The 25,940-nt window shown below is 36.6% G+C and overlaps 2 protein-coding genes across 7 annotated transcripts in view; one reads left to right on the top strand and one right to left on the bottom strand.

Moving 5' to 3' along the window:
* The window catches only part of LOC106057545 (hyaluronidase conohyal-P1), a 199,086-nt gene extending 191,666 nt beyond the window's left edge, over positions 1–7,420 (bottom strand). For 2 of the 5 annotated variants that reach the window (XR_008778411.1, XM_013214785.2), the window contains exons 1-3: positions 7,193–7,414; positions 5,750–6,156; positions 1,372–1,616 (exon numbers count right to left, since the gene is read on the bottom strand). Coding sequence is in view for 4 of the 5 variants with exons in the window: in XM_013214785.2 (XP_013070239.2) it covers positions 1,372–1,616; positions 5,750–6,037 (533 nt within the window). In the remaining variant the exon portion in view is untranslated. Of the gene's footprint in view, positions 1–1,371; positions 1,617–5,749; positions 6,157–6,723; positions 6,816–7,192 lie in introns of all 5 variants that reach the window. The other 3 variants (XM_056032320.1, XM_056032321.1, XM_056032319.1) reach the window with 3 other exon arrangements.
* Positions 7,421–14,335: 6,915 nt separating this feature from the next.
* LOC106057544 (uncharacterized) overlaps positions 14,336–25,940 on the top strand; it is a 31,247-nt gene continuing 19,642 nt past the window's right edge. The window contains exons 1-4 of one of the 2 annotated variants that reach the window (XM_013214784.2): positions 14,336–14,576; positions 20,264–20,548; positions 23,235–23,353; positions 24,139–24,343. In XM_013214784.2, the coding sequence (XP_013070238.2) occupies positions 14,513–14,576; positions 20,264–20,548; positions 23,235–23,353; positions 24,139–24,343 (673 nt within the window). In that variant the 5' untranslated portion in view covers positions 14,336–14,512. Of the gene's footprint in view, positions 14,675–20,263; positions 20,549–23,234; positions 23,354–24,138; positions 24,344–25,940 lie in introns of both variants that reach the window. The other variant, XM_056033078.1, reaches the window with a different exon arrangement.

Raw genomic sequence — 25,940 nt, 5'->3', positions numbered from 1 at the left:
CTCAATACACTATGATATGAACTATCACTTGTCTGGACAAGTTGGGAAAATGGGGGGAGGGGGATATCTGGGTGGATTTTACCATAATTGCTTTTTAAAAGCATGGGTGACAATGATTGTTAAATGAAATACCATCTTGTATCCTTTTAATACTTTTTTAGTCTTCTGGGATAGTAAGATAATTTTGACTACTAATTCCATGTATAAGATTTTTTCCACTATAATGCATTGTTAATAATTAGAAAAAAATGAATTCCTGTTTTAATCTTTTAATTTGCAAACTGTACCTGTCAAGTTCACAACATCAGTATTGCTAAGTCTTCCATATGCCCTGACAGCACAAGGTTCCAAAATGGATACAAGCTCAGTTTTTAAACTGAGGCTTTCAAAATGATTTTCTTTCATTCAAAAATACAGGGCAATGAATAGCCTAGAAGAGCTCTATTGGATAGGGAAAAATAAATAAATAATAAACAGCTTTGCTGACTGGTCAAGTGGCATCCACTTTGGAGTATGGTCACAGTGTTCCTGAGTTGAACCTTTCCTATTGCCATTCCTTTGCATTCAGCAGAAGGTTAAGGCAACGATGACACATTTTTCGCTTCTGAACAAACATTTAAAACTTATAAAACATAGAAACGAAACAATGACACGCTTACTGACTGCAGAAAATAGAAACAGATTTATGACATGCTCATAGACTACAAGGTTTCAAAATGAAGGCTTCTTATTCAAAATGTCCCAACTGACCAGCTTATGATTTGAGATTTGAGACCAATATTACTGTTGTAAAAGTGGGATTAACAAGCAATAATAAAAATAATACTTTTTAAAAACAAAGCTCATCTAAGGCAATCAACCCCTAAGTACTGCTTTTTATCTGAAAATTATGGGGTTTATCTCTCTTTCTGCTATATGCAACAAAATTAATTAATTAGTACTAAATGATTAGCTAAATAATTAATTTTTGGATTGATTCGTTTATTTTATCGACTATGAATAATAATGCAAAATTTCAACTTCCTCCAAGAATGGAAAGTGGAAGAAAAAATGTGTCAAAATGTAATAAGGGGACTAAATCCTTATATATTTATATATCCACATCTCTCATTAAGTAGCATTTATTCCCCTTATTTAAAAAAATGAAACAAAATAATTAATCCCCAACAATTAATTAAATAATTGTTGTTTTTTTTGTCAGGTTTAATGAATACTTGTGTAAAAGTTTTAACTTGATCCGAGAAAGGACATGGGAGAAAAAACGTTCAAACTTTATACCAGATAAACAAACAAACAAAGAGAGTGATCTGATATAAGCTTTGTAAAATCCAGGATCTTCAAAATAATACATAAATTATTCTTAAAACTTACCTAGCAGAGTCTTCAAATTCATGTGTTGCAACTTGAAACAGTTGACTGTTATTGTATGAAGGAAAATGCTGTTTGGCCAGCTCCAAGGATTTGGTCTGATAGATTCTTAACGAATCATAATTGAGAATAAAGATGGGTCGCCAATTTTCAAAGTCAATCACAGCAAGTCCTGAGAAGTTGCTGCTCGGCAAGGTAGACTTGATATCATTCTGAGTTTTGCTCAAGTGGTACGTTTCATTGGCAAGCTGAAAAAAGAAATTGAAAAGAGATAAAAATATTCTGGATTAGGACTTAACAATATTCTAAGAAAAGTAAATCAATATTAGTATAGCTACTTAAAATATTTTCCAATTAGATATATATACTTTTGTAGTAAGTAGATATTAATTTGAGTGATAATTAAGAAAAGATTGGGGCTTTGTAAAATTAAAAAGTTAGTGGCTTGTAGTAAATACTGTTAGGCAGATTGATATCAATGTCATCTGTTTCACTGGCCAATGTTTAACAAGGATTCATATGGCCAGCACAATGACCAACCAGCTTTACCTTCCAAAACTAAGGTCAGGTACCCACAAAGTTGGCTAGACTCAGCGGTGTCCTAAAAATCCAGTCGTCAATGAGATTTGAACTCGAGACCCCTCAGTTTAGAGGCCAAGCTTTGGCTACCACTCAGCCACTATGCACCTGGCTTCTAATAAGCAAGCATAAAAGAATTGAGCAGTAGGAATAGTTTTTCACATTAATTTCAGGTGTAGTGATAGGGAAATGGTCAAGTTTAATTAAGTATTTCTCTAAAAGAAATTTTTTAATATCAATAATCCTTTTTTTCCCCCATTTATCTACAACATCCCTTGAAGGATTCATGTTCATAACTTTGTTAGTGTTATTAACAGAAAAAAATAAAAATATAATATAATCTAACACTTAGTGTCACAAGCAAAGATTCATTGTTAGCCCCTTGATTATAAATAAGACTAGAAGTAGAGTCTACATTAAAACAAAAAATCTGCTTAATCGAATAGTTCCACTCCCCTGTATAACCCTGGTTTAAGCTTCAAAGTTCAACTCAAGCAAACAACAAAGAATCTCATTAAGAAGATAAAGAAATGCAATCAACTGAACAGAGTCAACAAAATCAAGGGACAATTTTTCACAGAGATAGCCCAATAAGACATAACAGTCCATAAGCTAGACAATATGTCATAAGCATCTCTAAAAAGGGATTTTTTTTTTTAAATAGGGGCCTACACTGCCATAAAGGCCTCATTATTAGACAGCTGCCTTCTCTAATTGACACTGAAGCAAGGAAAAAGCAGTATATAATAAAGTGATCATTACCATAGGTTATAAGTACTGCATGTGAAACAGAGAAAGTAGAACTAAAATATTTACTACCAACAATATGAAAAACATGTTACTGAAGTTGGTGGATAAGAAAAATTATTCCCCCATTCACAAGAGAGATATAGTATTGTATTATATATATCAGCAGCAGATGCCTTGGCTGGATTGACCAGATCATAGATTGCCAGAAAAATTCCACAAGACATTCTGTTTGGTGATTTAACAGAAGGCAGGAGAGCTGCTGATCACCCACTTTTACAGTTTACGGATGTTGCAAGCGCGACATGAAGCTCTTCAAAATTGAAAGTAGCAGCTGGGAAAAAGTGGCACTGGAAAGATCCACATGGAGAGAGAGAGCATAAAGGAAGGGTCCAGACTGCAGATGCCATTCACAACAGTAGTAAAAAAAAAGGGTGAAAATGCAACGGCGCCTGGTGATTACATTTGCCCAACCTGTGACTGCAGCTGTGTATCAAGGATTGGCCTCTTTAGTCACACAAGAAGTTGCAAAGGAAAAGATCATCTGTCAAGATTTAAAATGCCACAAGAATAGAGGCTAAGTGCGCTTGAACTTGGCTTGGCTACCTAGAAGGGGGCTCGAGGTTCGACACCCAACTCGGGCAGAGTTGTGTTTACTGAGCGCCTAAAGGCAGCACGGAAAACCAACTCCTAGATACCCCCCACTGGTCCACAAATGAGATTGGACCAAAAAGCGCTCTGAGCATGCTATAAGCATGAAAGTAGGGCTATATAAAAGCTATAATATATATATATATATATATATATCCTCTTTTGTGGTCGAAGATGAGCAAATTATTCATTTCCTATTAACACGAAGATGACTGATAAGTCCAATCCTGGCTTTAAAAGGCTGGCCGCATATGAGGCATGGGTAGGTTTGGACAGTTGTAGATAGACTTGCTTCTTATCCCAGCTTTTTGTTGGTTAGCCACCAGTCTCCTTGTTTCATATCTCGAGACTCTGGCACTCACAGCTTCACACCATAAAGAGCGATCAAGAGCTAGTGCTCACCAGCAGTGAATGTCTTGAAAAAGCTCTTGAGGGTGTCTTTATAGCGCTTGCATTGACCTCCCGTCAGCACTTATATAAGGTGTAGGAGGAGTAGTGCCTCTGTCAATTGGGCAGTCAGGCTCCTTGAGCTGTTCATTGACCTTGGTCTTCACTCAGAACCCAGCTCTCACCTCTCACAAGGGCGTCATGTGGCAAGCACAACCACCAACCGCCCTTACTTTTCCCCAACTTATGTCAGGTACCCATAAGAGCTGAGTGAAATCAGAGGCTCCCAAAGATCTCAAAATTAAAAATCCCAGTCTTCACCAGGATTCCAACCCTGGACAAAAATGTATTATAACCATAAGATCTAACTCCCAAAATCCCAGGTCGATGTCATTGATATGCTGACTAACTCTTGACAAAGAAAAAAAAAAAGTGCCTATATAATTATCAAGATCATTTTGAAAAGCTGATGTTACTGTAATCTGAAAGTCAAAAGAACAGTTCAAGAAATTGGTTTTAAAACAGATGCTCAAAGTAGGTTTCAAATTAATTTATGGGAGATAATTTGTGAACCTAATTGAATAATTCTGAAAAATATCTAATTGAGCAGCATTCAGCATTAGTATTGTGAGTTGGACTTCATGTGAAAAATGATTTCAAGCTTTGACCCTAACATAATACCCTGCACATACTTGATAGGTTGAAGTACTTAATCAAGTTCAGGGTTGTTATTTCAAAATGTTTTAAAAGTTCTGCTAGATATTTTCTTTTAAGTCATACAATTTGTCCATATGTCACGAGTCGAGTCTGTGACCTATTTCGACCAGTTTCTAGAAGCTCGAGATCAAACCAGTGCAAATGTCCAGCATAAACAAGTTAATTTTAGGTATCCAATCAAAGAAAGGGGTTAAGGAAAAAAATAGCACACGTCAGCTTCTAGAAGGTCAAAGTTACTAAAATAATTATCTGAGGAGGTTCCATGATTCTGGAACGTACGATCAAAGAAAGTATAAATAAGGGGAAAGTCAGTTAGACAGGGTCCTCGCATAGTAGTAGTTCTTGTATAGCGATGGTCCTCACTTAGTAATGGTTATAAGTTTTGTGATATTAGTGGGTCCATTAATTAAAGTTTTATTAGTTGAAGTTATACTAAGTGAAATTTCATGTATCTTTAAGTTTTATTTATGAAGTATCAAGTCAAGTTGTTATTGAATTGAGAAGTCATTTTATGTGAAAGTTGAAGAAGTATTATTAAAGAAGTTTTAAGAAAATACAGAGAGTTCTTTCTTCATTTCATTGAATTATCAAGTTTGATAATATAATCCCCAGCAAGTGTGATCGTCACACCATATAATTCAGATTTCTGTATATATATGAAAAGAAATGCAATGCATCCTATACTCATCAAACTTGGTTTCAGTTGCTGTTTTTAAGACCTTCTTTTTGAAAAACAAGAATAATTTCTTTTGAAAGTCATAAAATAAAAATCTGGGGACCTATAAAATTGAAAAAAAAAAAATGTTCAGCCTCATCCTGCCATTTTAAAGGACTTAAGGCCATGCACCATGAGAAATTTCTTCATATTCCTATTAATTAACTGCCATACTCCATGGGGAAACTGCCCCACAAATGGTAAAGTTCTGGTTGCAGCCTTCTTGTGGAATGATGTGTCAACTGGTTTGGACTGTAGGCTTTTGTTTAATTCCAAATGCCGAGTCCTGTATACTGAGGTATTAAGCATTGGTTTCCAGGTAAAACCCACTAGGAACCTGTTTTTTTCTACCCATAATTTTGCTTAACTACTACCAATTATGGACATTTCCGTAAAGGCACTACGATGGGACCACTGAACTGGTAAAACGTCTCATTTTGTCACGTCATTTAATTTCTACATTATTTATAGTAAATTAGTGATGTACATTTTCAATTACAAACTATATTAAAGACTAATTTTTTTTTGTTTTTTTTTTTTAATTTGGCTGATTTGGAGAAAAACGGATAGAAAATAAATAATTACCTGTGGGATACCTCCATTTATTGTTACATTGCCATGGTAGGAAGGAAAAGAGCCAAGATTATAAAACAGAGATATTTGTTCACCCATGAACTTATCATTCTTGTTGTCGACTATGCCCCAGTCTTGGAAATTGAGATGGTATCCTCTGTCCTCACATGCCGTGCTTGGGTGATTCCATACTATCACAAATGGCTTATTCCGAAGAATGGAGGGGCCAGTGCACCCTTTAGGTTTGGCCTCAATGTTGAGTGTAAAGTACAAGAAGGCAATCAAAGCAATTGAATGCATTGTTAATATTTTACTATGTAAGCAATGTTTCAGCTAAACCTTTCATTAACTCCTCTAGACATAGTCAAAGTTTGAAGTTGATTGCGTTGAAGAAAACTGAACTCCAAGTGTTTAATTTACTGCAAAAACAAAAACAAAATAGACATATATATATATATATATATATATATATATACATGTTAAAATAATTGTCTAAACATAAACATAATTGTCTAAACATAATTATTACAATCAAACATTGAAACTTTAAAGAACTTAGAAGACAATGTCGATTTTCCGCTATAGATCAAAACTTTATTTAAATTTAAATTTATCAGATGTTTGAAATAATCAAATGAAGTCAATGTTTATATTATTATTATTATTTATAAATTTAATGTTTTTTTTTATTTTATGTTTCGGTTGATCATCTAGAATTGAATATTATTGCAACCAAGCTTAAATGTGCAACAGCTAGCAGGCAGGATTTGAATATATATAATAACTTTAATCTAATTCATTATGACATTAGATATAGAGATATATTATATACTAGATCTATTTTAGAATCTCTAATCATCTTGATATCATAATATAATATCAACAAAAAGACAAAAAGTAACTATATTAGATATATCTATAATGATCTTAACTGTCTAAACTATTTAGATGATATATCTATATAATAATTAACGGATCTTACTTACCTACAATTCTACAATCTACATTTAGTATTAGTAAATAATTAAATTAAATTAGTAATTTTAATACTTATTTGAGACAGTAACTGTGACTGAGACTTAAAATAGATCAGATTCAGATAAATTAGCTAGATCTAGTAATAGTAATTAATATTTAATATATATTACAAGCAGAATTCTAGATTCTATCTAGATATAGATTATAGATCTAGTAATGTATTAGTATAGACCGGTCAGAATAAATTTGCCAGAATCAGATTATTATGTCAGATATAATTTATAATTGATTATAATATTGAGATTCATTGTATCATATAATAGTATAATGTATGTCAGTGTGACTATGATCACTATCATAGATCATACTAACTAACTAAGTTACTAATCATAGTGATAGACTCACTGTCATTACATTAGTGACTATTACTATTAGTAGTATTAGAATCTAGATAATTAGTGTTGATTTGATACTCACTCACACTCGTCTCGTGACACTGGCATAGAGTTGATAGAATGAATGATCTACTATCTATCTAGATCTATTTATTTATAGTAGAGATGTTTACTAATCGTCCGATCTAATCTAGATCTATCTATAGAGTGTAGATCAAGAATGTTATTCATATTTTAGTATTAGCTTCTCTAAGTGTCAAGACGGTCAACATAACAGAACAACAAATTTGTAAATCCGGATGTTTTGGTAGGTTTAGATAAGGGCTGTCACTCTTGTCTAAATAAAAACTTATGTAGGACATATTCACTGATCTATATAAAATTGTTTCAATTCCCTGACTTGATATAACGAAACAGACCTTACAATACATAAAAAAAACAAGAAAAACATTTTAAAATACTTTTTAAAACATAAGACATATAACCTCCTTTGTAAAACTGATAGAGCGATTATTTTGCTCTTAATACCTTACGAATGTTAGATTTTTAAGCAAATGAACATTCATTATCCCGTTATCCCGCCCCATCTCCCCCACCATCGAGAAAAATATTGGTTGACAACTGACAAATATATAAATAAATAAATCGACTACACTTATAATATTCCAATGGTTGGCATTTAGATCTAGACTTAGAAGAAGGTGCGCAAAATGTTCTCTTCGATGAATAAGGCCTAAATGCGGAAATACTCAGAAAGACACAAAGATAAAAGCACATAGGCCTATTCCTCATTCCATATGCTAGGACAAATTTTTACAAATGCTCCTTCTTCCCTAGTGCTATTAGAGCATGGAATGGGTTGCCTGTGCTAGCCAGGAAAACCAATTCTTCTTCTTCTTTATTCTCATTGTTATGTTCGAGTATTCAGATGACTAGACTAATACATGAGATGAACTGCGCAGTGGTTTCCAAATCAGGGAGCTCTCCATAAAGTTATCTTTCTATTGGGGTGATTTGGGGACAATGTCTTATACGGGCCTCTTGGTAAAGAGAGCAGTTTTGGAGGACGTGGTCGGCATTCTCTGGTGATACTCCACATGGGCAGATTTCACTGGTTCCAATTTTGAGCTTCAGGTACATGTGTTGTCGCATTCTGTTGTGTCCGGTCCTGAGTCGAAAGATTAGACGTTGTCTTATCGGGATAGCTTATAGTAAGCGCCATCTTTCTTGTGATTGGGATGAGAGCTCGTCCATTTCTCATTTATTTTATTTACAATTAATTTCTTCAATTCTTCTGGATAGAGTGCAGAGTTTATTTGTGAGTTAGTTCTCCCACTCTAGGCGAGTGTGTCAGCCTTCTCATTTCCTTCTAGTTGTATATGAGCTGGTATCCATTGAATAACATTTTTTTTTTGCTGTTGTTGTTGAGCTTTGTAAGTGCTGTTCTGAGGTTTTTAATATAAGAGGAATCAGAGTTTTGCAAGCTTTGGATGGTTGTTTTCGCATCGGTTAGAAAGACAATCTGACTGTGTGGGGAACTTGGATGATTTGCTATCATGGTAGCAGCTAGTGCTAGTGCTTCCTTTTCTGCTCTGTGACTGTCAGAGAGCTCTCCAGTTGGCTATCGATGAGTATTCCAGCTTCTCCATTTGGGGTGGCTTTATGGGATGAGCCATCCGTGTAAACTCTGATCCACTGATTGCTAGGGTAATTGGTTTGTAGGAAACAGTTCACTATTTCCTTGAGCTCTGTTGGTCTGTAGTCAGATTTTCTTTTTATGTTTTCAATATGTTCCCTTATAGACGAAAGAGGGCTTTCGTCCCAGGGTGGAGATTCATTTCATCCCCGGTCACTTCATTTCCGGTCACTTCATCCCTCGGTCATTTCATCCCCTGGTCATTTCATCCCCCGGTCACTTCATCCCCAATTAAATATTTATATATAAATATGTCTTGTAGAATGATGAAAGGCCAAGGTGAGGTACACTTTTTGATTCACCGTTCCCACGCTGCGGGGAAGAAGAGGAAACCGTGCCTCATATTCTGTTTGACTGCCCCAGACTTGCTGATCTCCGTCCCGACAGGTCTGGGAAACCAAAAATTCTCGACCTGTATGGCGACATTTATGCACTACGCAAGACAGCAGGGTCCAGGGCTTTTGCAAGAGAGGATTTGAGCCTCTCAAGCCCTCACTCTAATGGAGTTTGATGATGATGATGATGAAGTACAAGTAGTGGGAATCTTTTGAGAGATAGAAGTGTGAAGGTGTGGTGGAAGTACGACTATGTTTCACTTTATTTTATTTTTCAATCGCTCTTTCTTGAAAATGGATAGTCAAATATTGTGATGAGTGTTGAGTGTTTACTTTAATGTTATGATTGATATTCATTCTAATGTTAATTAAAATATTGGCCTATATATAGTATCTTACATTGTGATTTTATGTTTATGTTTATGTTTATGTTAAAGTTTGTTTATTATTCTGAATTATTGATCTTTCATTGATTTAAAGTATGAGGCCATTGACATGCGAACAATTGACACGCGAACAATTGACGCGCGAACAATTGATATGGAACCGTTTAAAACACCATGCACATTTTTTTGTTTGCTCTTTCTTCAAAACCAAAATACCCATTGAACCTTTATGACGGTCCTCAAATAGTGGGCGCCCTAAGCTGTCCCTGAGTTATCTAAAGGTAAATCTAGCACTGATCTCAGGCATACAGTTGGGTATTACTTTATCAGATATTACTTCTGAGAACAAGACTCCATTGTGATACTTAGGGCATGAACCCCTGTAAAAATCTTCTGGCCTATTGAATTAGTATCTATTTGGAACCCTTTCAGACAGAAGGATTAATTTCATTTTAGATCGGTGAAGGAGAGCATAACAAGTCATACGAGAAAACTGATAAAATATAATCGATATTGAAACAAAATACTTACAAACAATAAAAATACAATAACATACTTAAAAAAAAAGGTTTTATGGAACGTAGTTGTATCAATGAGTCATGTGATTAAATTTGCGATATATGTAGTCTAATAATAAATATGTGCGATGAGAAATATTTTTTACCAATTGTTTTTGTTTAGCGTACAATTGCATGCTTTTAGCAATACGGGGGAGAAAGAAGGGGGTAGTCACTTTTGAAATGTATTTATATAAATAAAAAGTGAGAGACCTGAATTTGAACTCGAAATCTAAGACCTCATTAAGCCAATACGGTAACAGCTTATGTAAATAAAACCTATTGTTATTAAAAGTTACTAAACAATAAAGGGGGCTAATTCAACTTATACCACTTTTTCAGTCAAGGAAAATTTCTTTCCCTTGTTCAAGATACAAAACAAAAAAAAAAATTAATTAACAATAGTAAATCAACTAATTGTTGTTGTTTTTTATTGATTCTTGTTTTGTCAGGTAAAAGAAATAATTGTGCGAAATTTCAGCTTGATCCGAGATTGAGTATGGGAGAAATAACGTGTACAAACTTTTTAAAAGACTTGATAAAACCTTAGTAATACAGCTAGTGCACATTCTGTAGTAGGCCTACTTTTAGTTTAAAAAAAAGTACAATCATGTGGATATGGTCTATGCCACCTCAATTGGCAGGCTTCCAGCTTAGCTTAACTGGAATATAAATACGTGACCCTCGCGTGTGTTAGTATTGTTACGTATTTCTGAATTTTCTGGCTAGATGTATTAGTTGGCACACAAATAAAAACACAGCAAAGAACTTGACGACTAAACTTTCAGTTTCATATAACTTTAATGACTATTAACTCTAACAATTCGTTACTGTAACATGTAGCGTAGAAGACTGTACAATATCTGTCAGTTTACAGTTAGTTATACTTCGTTGCAATTCATCTCTTCACTTCGTTGCAATTCATCTCTTCTCAACTTTCCAGGAGCCGTATTCCACAGAACAGACCAACGACACACTTCCCAGTGTCGCTCCAGGTCTCCCAAAGCTGAACCAAGTCGTACTCAAGTCTATCGAATCAGAGCCGCACACGTCTTACATCGACTGTATCGACTGTAACGGCTCAAGTCCACTGTAGTTCGCTGTATAGACTTTAACGACAGTAGTCCACTCCAGTTAACTCTACCCTAGTTAACTTGCATCGAGTCGTACACATTTCTCTTCCACAGAGCCGCACACGTCTTACATCGTCTGTATCGACTGTAACGGCTAACTCACGACTCCATACGACTGACTTTCACATTAACTCTCTGGCTTATATAGAGTCCCTAATCGCTTGTCCAAAGTTGCACAAACACGGCTAGTATCTTCTGGAATAACACGTGAGGAAACGTCACATCCTGTCTTTGTTTATACGCGTAGATTCCAGAAAACACTGGCCGTAGTGTCATCTTGCCGGGGTCACAAGTTGTGACCTCTATCTGTCACTGGACATTGCTAGTACCTTTTGGAATAACATGTAAGGACACGTCACATCCTGTGTCTGTTTATACATGTACATTCCAGGGAACACCCGCTGCTGTGTTATCTCGTCGGGGTCACACGTTAACCTCTTCCTGTCACTGGTCATTTGTAACACTATATTCTTCTCTTTTTTTCTGTCCCGTGTATAATACTGTTAGTGAAATGATTGTAACATTGAAACAGGATATTAAAGTGAACATCTTGGTGAACCAAGTAAAGACGAACGATATGTAATACTTGTATCAGAGGCGTAGTGAGCACAACGTGCCCCCCTGGGCAAGAAACATGATTGGCATTCTCCCCGCCCCCACTTTCCATAAACATCACTTAGAAATATATGCTTATAAGTAAAAAGTATTTTATAATAATATAATACAAATCAAATATCCTTAGAATGTAGATCTATTACCTAACTAAAGTATCTACAAAAAAAGGTTGGCGCCTCTCTCTGTGTGTGGCGCCCCCATATGAAGGTGGCGCCCGGGGCACTATGCCCCCCCCCCCTCACTGTTCCTCTGACTTGTATACCTTAGTTTTCAGTGGTTTCATTGTCGAAGTCTGATTGATTTGTTCGTTGATCAATGTCTTTTAGTTTATCTCTCATTTGTCAATACAGACATAAATTGAGAACCCCTCAAAGTGATACCCCCAGACCTAGGTCTATTTACTATACAGTACTAAAAAGCTTCAATTACGCCTTTTTAAAACAGTATTTGATAAACAATACAGAATGTTATGGCTTTGTGATATTTTCATTCATACTAAATCAAGGACGATGGAGATATAATAGAACTTCACATTTCTAGCTTTTTTTTTTTTTTTGGTGCGTGGGGGGGGGGGCGTCGAGATGACCTAACGATAGTCCAGTGCGCATGCCATACGATCAGGCAGCCATGACAGTAAAGCAAAACTACACATCCGAAATAATGATGTAGTTAATGTACCTAGGTTGTGTTCAGACCTCGGATAAACAGACCAGCTCGAAAAAAGGTTAACTATGTAACCGCTGCCACTATCGGATCCAGAACTTTGGAGTGTGTGTGGGGGGGGGGGGAGGACGATTTTTTTCCAAATCGTAACCCTAACGCCCAAGAAACCCTAACCCTAAGCCCCGACGCCAAAATCGTTTTCTTGCATTCTTCACTACAGAAACGCATTCTCCTGACATCTACAACTCATTACTCATCTTATTCAAAAATAAGTTTTTTTGAATTATGTTTTACTTGAAAAATATTCTATGAATTTATAGACCCTTACTACATTGCAAATTCAGACGAAATAAGATACTCCAAATATTTAGATTAAGGCTTTGAAGATCGCCGCCGGAAAAAAAAAAATATTCGAAAAAAAAATGCCTTGTTTAGGCCTTTCTTCTTTCCCCAGACAGCTAGAGGGTCTGGGGGAGCACTGTAAGCCCCCCCCCCCCCCCCCAGTAGGGATCGGGGCGAAGCCAAAATCGTTTTCTTTCATTCTTCACTGCAGAAACGCATTCTCCTGACATCTACAGCTCATTATTCATCCTATTAAGATAGGACCTTTAGATTAATGTTTTACTTGAAAAATATTCTAATATGATTTTACAGGCTCTTACTACATCGCAAATACAACCGATAAGAAGAAAAGAATAAGATACTTCACAGATTTAGATTAAGACTTTGAGGAATGCCGCCGAAAAAACATCTTTTCGAAAAATAATATTTTAAAAAAAGCTCATTTGTAAGTGATACATTTTGTTCAATAGGGCATGTTTGTAACTTTGTTTTGTTACAGAACTATAATTCAAAGTGAACCTATTAGATTTTACTCTAAATATTTTACAGTTTTAGGATTGAAGCATAAATTGTGAGTTATTGTCCCAAATTTTTTTTAATACAACAAAAAAATATCAGTATGAGTAAAGGTTGAAAAAGATGATCAGGAAAATACTATTTGGATTCAGAACTTATCTCAATTGTTACTCTTATAATGAAAAATTTCATATGAATTCTAAATTTACCAAAACAAAATCTTTCTTAAAATAACTAAGATAAATTCGTATACAATAACATAAACTCTGTCGCCATATTTGACTTTTCGTCTGGAAAGGGGAGGGGGCCGTAGAGTGAAAACGATTAATCCTCGCTCCTTCGTGGGGTGGGGGTCGGCCGAAGGGGGGGGGGGGGCGATCGCCCCTACCGCCCCTCCCCCTGGATCCGCCAGTGACCGCTGCTGAGTTCATATATCATCAAATAGTCAAACAGTCAAGTTGTACCAGAGAAGAAGAAGATCAAAAGGACGATGCTGCAAAGTTTGGGGGAGAACTTCACATTGATTAAGATGCTCCCACCTTACACTAAACCGTTTGACTCAGCGACACATTCTCAATGGAAGATAACAGCTCTCCTCTGTCTCTTGACTTTGTCGCTGTGACAGTTCACGAAACCAATTCCCTACAGTTTTTCCAAAGAAACAGCTGTTCTCAGCAGGATATCTAGAGAAAGGCGGTCCATTCTTTGGAGGACCGTTTCATTTTTTCGTGCTCCCGCCCCTGTCCCTTGAAGACTAACTTTTGATTGTGAGTCGTGTCTTACACTAGGACCAATCCAGCTCAGCGGTCGTCTCGTCATATATAAAGTTACATACACACATATCATAAGCCAGTGAATGGCTTCACAGGTAGTCACGGTTAGATAATTACAACATATAAAAACACACGTTAAGACAAGCGTAACACACACACACACACACACGCACACACCACAAGCAAAAGACGGTTTCCTATGGTGCCATTTGTGCCGTGAGAGGGTAGGTTTGGGCCGCAGTGCGTCTGGGCCTGTAATACAAGCTTCATGTCATTCGGATTGTCTTAAAGACAAGTATTTGAAAAATGTTGACTATAGAGTCACGGCATGGTCTTCGTAGTTTTAAGCTATTGGATTACATCCCCTTGTTAAACTAGGAGTGAAAATGAGGGAACATTACAATTTGTTTATACTTTGGATACTGTCATTTCTTTGGATCAGTGTTATGAGTAGGTAGACATACATAGAAAGGAAAGAGAGAGAGAGAGAGAGAGAGAGAGATACAGACAGAGACAGAGAGAGAGAAAGAGAAAGAAAAATACTTAAGGTTAATATTGACTTCTGTTATAATCTTTGTCCCTGCATTAAATTTCGTTTATGTTATAAAGGGAAAGTTACATTAAATTAGCTGATATTTAAGTTTTAGTAGTAGTTTTAAGTGAATTTTGCGTAACAAAATAAGGCTTGTCTTAGAGTTTACAACAATAAATAAATCAATTCAATACATTTGGACTTTAATTGGAGCCAATGAGACACAGAGTTAACAACAAATAAAGAAAAGATTTTGTAATGCAATGAAATTTAAAAAAAACAACTAACCAGGCAGATTTATACAATATGGGGCCCCTGTCATTTTGGATGTTTCATACCAATACACTGCAGACTGAAATTCAGTGTTGTGGAATTATTTGAAAGTTGTTTTCCTAAACAAGCCATTGTTGCTCAATAGTGTTTAAGCTTTTCCGGCGTCCATACCGACAGGGGCGTAGCTAGGAATTTTCCATCATTTGGGGGCCCGGAGGGCTTGATTTCTTTGGGGGCCCCTGCATTTCGCGTAATACATAATATTAAATGTAAACAAAACACTCATTTGGGGGGGATTTTTGAATTCTCCCCCTCCTCCCTCACCCTAGCAACGCCACTGCATACCGATTACCCATATAGGCTGTAAGCTTGATATTGATTTACACGTTTCGCATATTCCTTCAGACTTGAAGTTAATTTACTTCCAAGCCCAGACCTCCACAGGACGACAGGGGATGGCGGTGGGGTAGGGTTCAAATCCTAGAACATTGAACAAAAGCCGAAAGCGCATATTACAAGACCAGTCAGTGGTTGCTGAGTGGTTAAGTGCTTGACTTTCGAACCTGGGGTTCTGGATTCGAATCTCTGTGAGACTGGTATTTTGAGCTTCTTTAATTTTTAACGGGGGGGGGGGAGAGGGGCTGAGTACACCCACCTTTAACGGTACATGACTTAAGTTGGGGGAAAGTAAAGGCGATTGGTCATTATGCTGGCCACTTGGCATCCTTCTCGTTAACCGTTGTCCACAAAAACAGATGGCCCCTTACATTATCTGCCCTATAGACCGATTAGTCTGAATGGGAAACTTAAGTGAAATTTAACGGTTCATCTGAATGGACGTTTGTTATTAGCACTCATATGCCATCAATGGCAGATAACTATAATAGGTAGCTTTTTTTTGGTGTCTCAAAAAGCTTCCCAACGAGTTCATCATCTGATGGCCTAGCGAAGTGAGATAACGTAAGACGTTTGCGTTGCAAACAAATCTATAGGTCAGTGCTACTAATAAACTGAATTTCATGCAAAACAACTCGAATACAGCATTGAAAGATATTCTTCTTTTCTGACCAGCTTTTTGCTGCTGAGCTGTGAGCTCTTTTGCAGACAGTGCCAAGTAAAAATAGTGTGATGTTCTCTTCAGTTGTTCAGCACTGCCGTACACAGTGTTGAAAGTTGAAAAATATAGATTTAGATCTATAAATCTGGCTGCTATGATAAGTTTTAACTTTGTTTTATTTTATATTGAATATCAAAAACGATCTATGAAGATTCTGCTTAAGACGTCTGCAACCAGAGCATGTTATTTTGGACCTGGCATTAGTAATCGTGTCAGTAAAAAAAAACACAATTAAAAATATGTGGCACAACAGTATAATCTTCTAATTCGATCTTATCTGGCTTGTTGACTTTTACGCTTATGTTAGCTTTAGACCGAAATGCGTTATCTTTTGGCAGCTTGGCAGCTTGGAGTAGACATTGTCAGCTAAAGGTGCATGTCGTTGTTTTTAAATAAAAGATAAATATGTTTATGTAACCTACATAGTCTAGATTCAATACCGCCATTACAAAAATAAAAAAGTTAAATTACAATTTACCGCAAAACAAACACTGTGAAAGAGAGGGAAGGGACTTGCTAAGGTTTTCTTTGGCTATAAAAAATCTAGACTAGTGGATCTCTTGAACCTAGAGACAATGTTACGTTGACAGATTTGTTTGTTGAAAGTATAACTGAAGTAATAGAGAACACAAATTGTCGATAAGTTATATAGTTGTTATAAAAATAAAACAAAAATATTATGTCAGCCTAGGGGAAAAATGAATGTTAAAATAATGGTCAAAAATAGAAAATTCATAATATTTGAAGAAATTAGACATTTTCTAAAAAAAGAAAATGTGTCAGTATCCTAAAGCAATGAAATATCTATTTATAAGATGCTATCAGGAAATTTTTTAAAAAATATAGTACTTTAGAATATTTAAAGATTTTTGTAGGCCTAAACATTGCTTATTTTCAAGATGGCCACCATCTCTATGGCAACCCGAAAGATTAAACTCATAAAATGTGAATGATTACTCATTTCTTTACATAGGCCCTACCCTATCAAGACATGCAGAAAGATTTTTGTTTTAACTTTAAAAAAAAATACGGAAATTTCCCTGTGCATCCCCAATAACTACATGTAATCTCAACTCTTGATTTCTTCTAAGAAGTTCGTTTGGCATTTATTGTTCATCTTTATATAGGGGCCAATAAATTATGTCTGGTTTAATTAAGACAGGCTTCTTTGAGAATAGAATAGATAGACAGATAGATAATGTCAGGGACTTCCGCGCAGCGTCTTGTCTTGTTAAGTCAAAACGCAGGTAACTCTCAAATAACCAAATAACACAAGCGAAAGGCCTCCACCATGAAGGTACTCAATGCTGATGAACGCTGTAGAATGTCATGAAGGGAACAATCGAATGTCGTATTATCCAAAATTTCTAAATTTCTAAATTAGAAACTAAAGCCGACCTCTCTCTAGAAAGTCTTCTGTGTTTAGTTTCGCTAGCTCATAAATCTTAGTTTTGTTTTTAATGGTCACGTCCATAGACATAAATAAATATAGACTGGCCGATAAAAGAGTTTTATGAAACGAAAATTTGTGACTTGCAATTTTGTGTACTTTATTATACAGCATTTATGAGCAGTATAGTTTTGTTTAATCTTGTGACAGGTGGGGAAATGTGATGTGTGTTTGGCGCGTTTAATGTCTAGGGGATGATTATTTTTAATGCTATCGCACCCCCACTTATCAGCATATATCGGGAGCAGACACGCAACGAGACAAGCAATGAGAGATAGATACAAAAGTTAAAATAAAAGAATATTTATTTACATAAATATACATATAAGAATAAAAAGGGGGAGGGTTTGCATCTATCTCTAGATAATAATGGATCTAATCATCACTCTTGCACCTAATAAGAGAGTATGTCACTTTGTCCTCTGACTTAGCTGGTATTCCTGTTGATGTCGCAGCTGGCTGTGTCCTGGCTTGAGGTTCTGCAGCTGGAGGTGGCGCTCTAGCGGATAGAGGGACGCCGGTGATATAGTTCTTGTGGAGTCTCAATCCCCAAAACCTAATATCTGTAGTGGGCACAGTAGGGCGGGTGGCCGGCTACCGTGGGCACAAGGTTACTGCGGGCAGAGCTGATCTGCCGTGGGCAGCGTAGTTGACAGGATATGTCCAGTGAGATGCAGAGGCTTGGCGTAGCTATGACGTCTCACACAGATCTGAATCTATAGGGACGTCGCACCTAATAGCTTGACAGGTGGGCTGTCGAATAGGCGGGCAATGCCGATAGCGCCAAGTAGTAGAGTTGAGTAGATCTCAGTAGGTACGTGCAGTGCTGAATAGCACTAAGCACACAAATAGGAGGTGATTCTCGATAGCAAATAAATAGGCTGGTAAATAGATCGTTGATCCAATAAATAAGTAGGCAAATAGGCAATAGGCAGACACCTGAGGGAGGCTGCGGATAAATAAAGACAAGTTAGGACATGTCTCTTATGCATCTTATCGATGCCCTCGACTGAAGTGCATTCGTCAGATTGGTAAAATTGCTATTGAGCACAAAGGGGGAGGTGATGACAAATGGGATTTGGAAAATAGATGGATGATAGTAGCAATATCAAAATGTACATAAAAGGGGAAATAATAACATAAAATGTACATAGAAGGGGAAATAATAATCTCAAATGAACAACACAGGTGGATAGAGAAAGAAAAGGTGGGGGGGGGGGTTGAATTGGGCGGTGGTCAGCGACCCAGATGATTGTTTACATATGACCGTGGGTCGAGAACAATGGAGCGCGCTTGAATGGTGTGTCCGTTCAAGCGGCGCAACTCTCATTAGAGTAAAATGAGTAAAGGGGAGATAATTCAATACAGGGGAGATAACTCATATCTCCTTTCTAAGCGCAGTATTAGTGCGATAGTAAAATCATCAAGGCGACCAACCGAGATAAAGGAAATAAAATAAGGTGTACAAATATATACGTGGTTGCATCAATGATCAATTGAGCAACGTAGCATTAATAGATTAATGCAATACTAAAATATATGCATAGCACATGTTTATGTTTTCTACTAACGCCAGTGAGAAATACACAATGCACTAATTAAATATAAATGAACTAAGCAAAATACACATGATGATATCCAATGGAAATAGCACAAAAGTAATTAAGATGGAACTTGTGATTAAGTTCGGCTTACCACCAGGTATTCCTCTAGGAGAAAGAATGTATGAAATAGTCCAGACTCGATCGCTCAACGACAATGAGAAATAAGAGGGTCTGATTTGATTTGGACCTACTTTATATATGCCTGGAAAATGTGGGCGGGCACAGGAAATGCCCTAGGCTAAGAATTATCATACACGTGGGTGAATTAGACTTAAGATGGGAGCGTCGAGAGGCACTTTGACTCGAGTAATCTCCTAGATCAAAGAGAGACGTAGGAGAAAGGGGGGGGGAGGAGTGACTTGCATTCCACACAAGGTGGTGTCCACTGCGGCTGTCAAACATCCTGCCGATAAGATCAAAGTCTGTGCGTATCTTTGCCCCGGTCAAGGGAAGATAACTCGAAAGACGTGGCCTAGCTATCTCCCATGTGGTCGACTAAGTCTAGCCTGGAGCGGAAAAGGTGGTGCGGGTGAAGAAATTGGAGGTAGGATGGGGAAATAATTAAAATAAAATAAATAAATAATGAAAAATAATAATTGATGCTGTGATAAATTTGAGTGACTCTGACAGCGAGTTTTTGACTTGTCACAAATCTCTAAGACTGAAGATAATGAAACTTTTCAAAATTCGGAAATCCGACAACAAAAGATATACATGTTTTCAAGTTCCATGAAGTTTTTTCCTTTTTCCAGTCTATATTTATTTATGTCTATGGTCACGTCACAGTCTCATAATTCAAAAATTTCCCTTTTATGAAACAATTAACTTTTCGCGTCAAAGTCCTAGTCGTGTCATAACAATAGATATCGATTGATTCATGTTATCGACCATACTACACATGCAATACGGACTTGAACGAAAGTCCGCCTGGAAAGATGGGCTGGTCAACATCACAAGTTATGACAAGGAATAAACCTTAAGTCAAGTTTGCGGTTTCTGCAGGAATTGTGGTTTTACAGGGTGGGGTTGCAAGCCCCACGCCAAACCCTCCTCCTTTCTCACCCGGGCTTGGGATGGTCATCTGCCATCTACGAACTAACACCGATTATAATAATACAAGTTACTGAACACATTGTCTAATAATATAATATATTTCCATAGGTCTGGAGTGCGGAGAAGTGCCAGAAAAGAAAGGGTACACACTGACCTGTCCTGTCAACACTACAGTTCTGCAGTCTATCACCTGGCAAGTGTTGAGCGTCAACCAATACCACGAGGTCATCACATGCTTCGCCAATGGAAATGTAAAGGTTACCGTAGATGGCTACCTCTCCACTGGCTGGCCGTCGTGTAACCTAACCATTCTGTCTTTGAACAGAAACATGTCACAATGGCAATGTACCTGGGATGGGGGACAAAGTCAACCTTGCAAGTTTCAAGTATACGGTAATGGTCTATGATAAATCAAGGAAAGTGGGGGCGGGGGGATTGATGATGACACAAGTAAAAGAAAAAAAAACAGATATTTTTTTTAAATGCAAAGCTTATCTAAAGTAAAGAACCGCTAATTATTGCCATTTACCTAAAAAAAAACGACAGGGTTTATCTCCCTTTGTGCTGTGTGAAACAAAATTAATTAATTAGTAGTAAATGAGTAACTAATTGGTTAATTTTTTGGATTTATTCGTGTATTGTCATCGACTATGAATAATTATGCAAAATTTTAATTATTGAATCCAAGAATGAGAAGAGTGAGAAAAAACGTAATAAGGTAATTAAATCCATATATACATCCACATCTCTAATTAAGTAGAGTTTATTCCCCCTCATTTGATATCAAACAAAATAATGAATCACCAACCATTACGTAACTAATTGCTTTTTTTTTTTTTTTTTTTTAATTTATGCTTTGTCATGCTGAATTGTGCAAAGTTTCAACTTGATTCGAGAATGGGAAAAAACATGTTCAAACTTTTTACCGGAAAGACAAATAGCCAGAGTAAGTTGCTATAAGTATTAAGTCAATGTCGGATTCATATGCCAAAAAGTATTCTATACAATGTCTAGAAAAGAAGGAGGCGCGGTGGCTGAGTGGTAAAGCGCTTGGCTTCCAAACCGGGTCTTTAGTTCGAATCCTGGTGAAGACTGTAATTTTTAATATCGGGATTTTTAGGGTGCCTCTGAGACTCTCGGAGTAATGGGTACCTGACATTAGTTGGGAAAAGTAAAGGCGGTTAGTCGTTGTGCTGGCCACATGACACCCTCGCTAACTGTGGGTTACAGAAACAGATGACCTTTACTTCATCTGCCCCATAGATCACGAGGTCTGAAAGGGGAAAAGTTAATTGACTACAAAAGCAAGAAATCTTAAGTACACTAAAAACAGTTTAAATTGCTTTAAAACGGATGAATGTTTAATCTTGTACTTTTTGGCAAGTCGGCTTTACAAAAATAATTGCGAATAAAGATTCGTTTCTAGTAAATGCAACTGTTGCGGTTTCGATCGCTGAAAGGTATTTAGTTGTCCTAGGCCCAGGGGTTTTCAACCTGTGGGTCGCGACCATCGAAAATATGAATTGTTATTGTCTACTCTTCTATTGCTGTATGTGTGTGTCGGGGGGGAGGGGTCGCGGCAGAGTGGGAGGTTGTAAAGAGGGGTCGCCATGCTTAAAAGGTTGAGAACCGCTGGGACCTAGGCACACGGAAAGTAGTAACGGGTCAAATGTTTGTATTTTTTTCGTTCATAGCAAGTGGGTGAATTAGTGATAGGTTATTGAATCATTCAGAATTTAGATTTATGTTTCAAAAAATAATTTTAAAAATACTTCAATTTAACGAACATAATGTAGGCTCAACAAAAATGTTGATAAACTGTGCTTCTAAAAATGCTTATGATAATTTGTGTAAATTGACACTTGGAATTTTGACTGATTTTTTACTGATATTTTGACTGATTTTTTGACTGATTTTTTGACTGATTTTGACTGGTATTTTGACTGATATTTCGGCTGATTTTTTGACTGATATTTTGTCTGATACTTTGACTGAACTTTTAACTGATTTTTTGACTGATATTTTGACTGAATTTTTGACTGATTTTTTGACATATTTTGACTGATATTTTGATTGAATTTTTGACAGATTTTTTCACTTTTTTTTCTTAGTTGACAACATGAATGTTTCATATAATCCTAGACTTATATCTATATGTCTATGTCTATGTCTATTTAGTTATCTACTCGTTGTATAATGTTATACATTTACCATAGAATGGTTTTCAAATTAGAATATATGTTTTGTTCGTAAAGGTTTGTATATTTAAAGAGATATGGAATTGACAACAGCTTCTGTGTAGGCACATTAATTCTTTACTGGAATTTTACTAACAATGTTCTTTTTTAGCAAGCAGGCCATAAAAATATAATAATTTAAACTTTTAATCTAAATGCAACCCTAACATGTTGTTTTTATATTCAAAAAACATTTCACCGAAATTATATCTATAATCAAAGTTTATATAAGTATTCTTTTGCTTCCTTGGCAACGCAGCCACCACCCGCATCCCACTTTGTCATGTAAACTTAACGCGTAACTGTTAAAAGAAACTCTTGCGTGAACGTAGAATTTTGAGCAATCATACTAGTTATTTGCTCTTTTAAAAAATATGTCAAGACGAATTTCTTCACGGATAATACATTTTAAATTATTGTAATCGATAGTAGTGGTAGCAGTAATAGTGAAAGAAAAAGTAAAGTTCCCCTTTTCAGACATTCTGAGGTGATGTTAAGGTCATCTGTTTCTTTTGCCAACGGTCAACGAGCAGGGTGTCACGTGGGCAGCACAATGACCAACCACCTTTACTTTCCCCAACGTAAGTCATGTATAAATTAGAATTGGGTGGACCTCAGGGGCGCCTTAAAAATACAAAAAAAAATTAATTCCAAGCCTTCATCGAGATTCGAACCCAGCACCCCAGCCGAGCGCTTAACGCCCCCAATATTTTTTAATTATTATTTTATTACCACAGCATTCAGAGACAGTGAGAGAATGATGTCAAATGAATGACATAAAACTTTGAGTGTGCAACGATTGAGATTTCTAATATTTGTTTATGTTTTTTTTACTCGATCAGCGAACCCAGAACAGCCGACCTGTGATCCACCTCAGTTTGTCTCTTCCAACACGGCTGTTTCAATAACTTGTCAAACAGCTCAGATATACCCTCAAGGTATTTGTGCCTTGTATAACCTGGTAAGTATCAAAACAAGGACCTGAATGTCTATATTTAAATGGTACATTGCCGCTAAAGATTTGTGGAGTGAAAGAGTGTACATCATTTTGTGTACTGTCCATATTTTTAATTTCTAGAAAACTTTTCGATCTAAATCTTTATAAACCTTGTGGTGATTACTGATGTTTGTTTAGCCTAGCTTTGTGATGACTTTATGTAAATGATTGTGTTAACAATACAATGCTTATTTTTCCTTTGTGTATATAGAATGACTCAAACGGAATCCCTAGCCGGGGAATTATAAAACGATTAGAATACACTGCGAGAAACATTTATTTTCAATTGTTCTTTCCTCGAATGATCTCCTTCAAAACATTAATGCAATAATTTATGATACAGCAATATTTGACATACATTCTCACAGTTCCGTTGAAATAATAAACTTTAACACCACTTACATGTACTGACACAACTGATACAACTTAGCTTTTCTACTCATTCATTACCTTGTTTGAGATGCGAAATAAAGTAATTTATTACCAATATCTAATTAACTAATTGTTCATTTTTTTAAACATTGATTCTTGTGTTGTCAGGTAAAAGAAATAATTGTGCAAAATTTAAGCTTGATCCGAGATTGGGTGTCGGAGAATTAGCGTGTACAAAATTATGACCAGACAGACAGGCACACAGACTAAGTGAGTTGTTATAAGCCTTGTAAAAATACAGATACTGGCTATGTTTAATTAAAGACTACACTCATGAAAAAAAATGTGTTAATGTTGTTTGTTTGTTTTCTCCTTAGACAGACATGGGACCTTTAGGTAATCCTCAGATCTTTTATAAGTATCCTTACTGGCTGGGTAACTCACAGGAATCCGGCATGCAGTGTACGTTTGAATATGATCTGAATCAATGGAACGAGGCTATCACATTGGTGTTAAGAGTGGGGATGAAAGCGCTAGTGAACACCAATGAAACATACAGTGGCAATGTGTCACTGACTTTACGTAAGTTTCATTTTTTTTTATAACCTTCACTGTCACGTGACAAATCTTCTCCTGGAGCTTTATGATTACCACAAGTGATCAGTCAACTCATCATCTGTCGTTTGACTTTCGTCGTAGGGGTATTGTGACAGTTCGTGTAACCAAAGCCCTCCACTTTTACCAGTCATCTGCTGTTCTTAGTAGAATATCAAGAGAGAGGCCGGTCCATTCTTTTACATTGTCCAGCCAGCTTTTCTTTGGACCATCCTTTTTTCTTTCTCCCACCACTGTACCATGTACTTTTGACTGTGAGTCACGTTTTACAATATGACTTAAACCAGCTCAACTTTCGTCTCTATACAGTATTGAGGAATTTCTCCTTTTTGCCATCTAGAGTGTTGACTTGTCATCTAGTTCCATTCAAAGTTCAGTCCTGTGTTCCAATCGTTTCTTTTGACTGCCCCACTTTCTTTTTCCTGATGCTGTACTTTGTTGAGAGTATACCTTGTGTCATGGACTACTTCATATTTTTTTCCACAACGATGAGAAGGGCTTCATTGGGGGTCTATTTGAGTTTATCATTGCTCTTATCTCACGCATCTTACCTACTCCTGAAGCATGCTCAGCCCGCTCTTGTGACATCTGGTCTTATTCTTTTTTTGGACTTTTGGAAAAAAACAACAACTTTTTTTGTTCTAGCATTTAAAAGTAGTTTCCCATTCAGACCCAGAGATCTATGGGACAGATGATGTAAAGGTCATTAGTTTCTATGGCCAACGGTTAACATGTGGCCAGTGAAACTAATGTAAGTTACACTTTAGAGTTTGGAGGCGTGATGGCTGAGCTCTTGGCTTTCAAACCGGGGGTCCCGGGATCGAATACTGTAGAAGACTGGGATTTTGAATTTCGGGATCTTTGGCACCTCTGAATCTATCCAGCGCCTATGGGTACCTGACATTAGTTGGGGAAAAGTAAAGGCAGTTGGTGTTTGTGCAGGCCACATGACACCTATGTTAACCATAGGCCATAGAAGATGACCTTTACATCATCTGTACACAAGGTCTGAAAGGGGAACTTTACTTAACTTTACCTACCCAGGGCTTTCTAAAAAAAAAAAACGAACTAAAAAATCCCAGCGTTTATAGAGATTCGAGCCAGGGACCTCTCTTTTCTGAAGCTAAGCGCTTTACTACTCAGCCACCACGACTTTGTTTTACCTTTTGATAACCAGTAAATCACTCAGTAAATCACTCAGTAAATCAATCAGTAAATCACTCAGTAAATCACTCAGTAAATCACTCAGTAAATCAATCAGTAAATCACTCAGTAAATTACTCATCTCGAGTCAAATATCAATTTTCCATTCTATAATGGGATTTAAATTTGACCTCCCTTTGATTGGTTTAAGCCTCTCAATACATTGTTGCACAGTGCGTTAGATAAGCGATAAGAGAGGCGAGAGGATCATGGCTCAGTAATCCTTCCAAGTACTAAACATGATAATATTTTTGTACATTTTCTCTCTTTTAATGAATTTTAATGATTTTTTAAAAATCTAAGCGTAAACAAATATCTAATAACTTGATCCACCGGTTTGACTCATAGACTCCCTTCAATT

This window comes from Biomphalaria glabrata, chromosome 6, assembly GCF_947242115.1.
Source record: "Biomphalaria glabrata chromosome 6, xgBioGlab47.1, whole genome shotgun sequence".
NCBI lineage: Eukaryota > Metazoa > Mollusca > Gastropoda > Planorbidae > Biomphalaria > Biomphalaria glabrata.
Note: the sequence above shows the minus strand (reverse complement) of the source record. Positions and strands in the feature narration are given on the sequence as shown.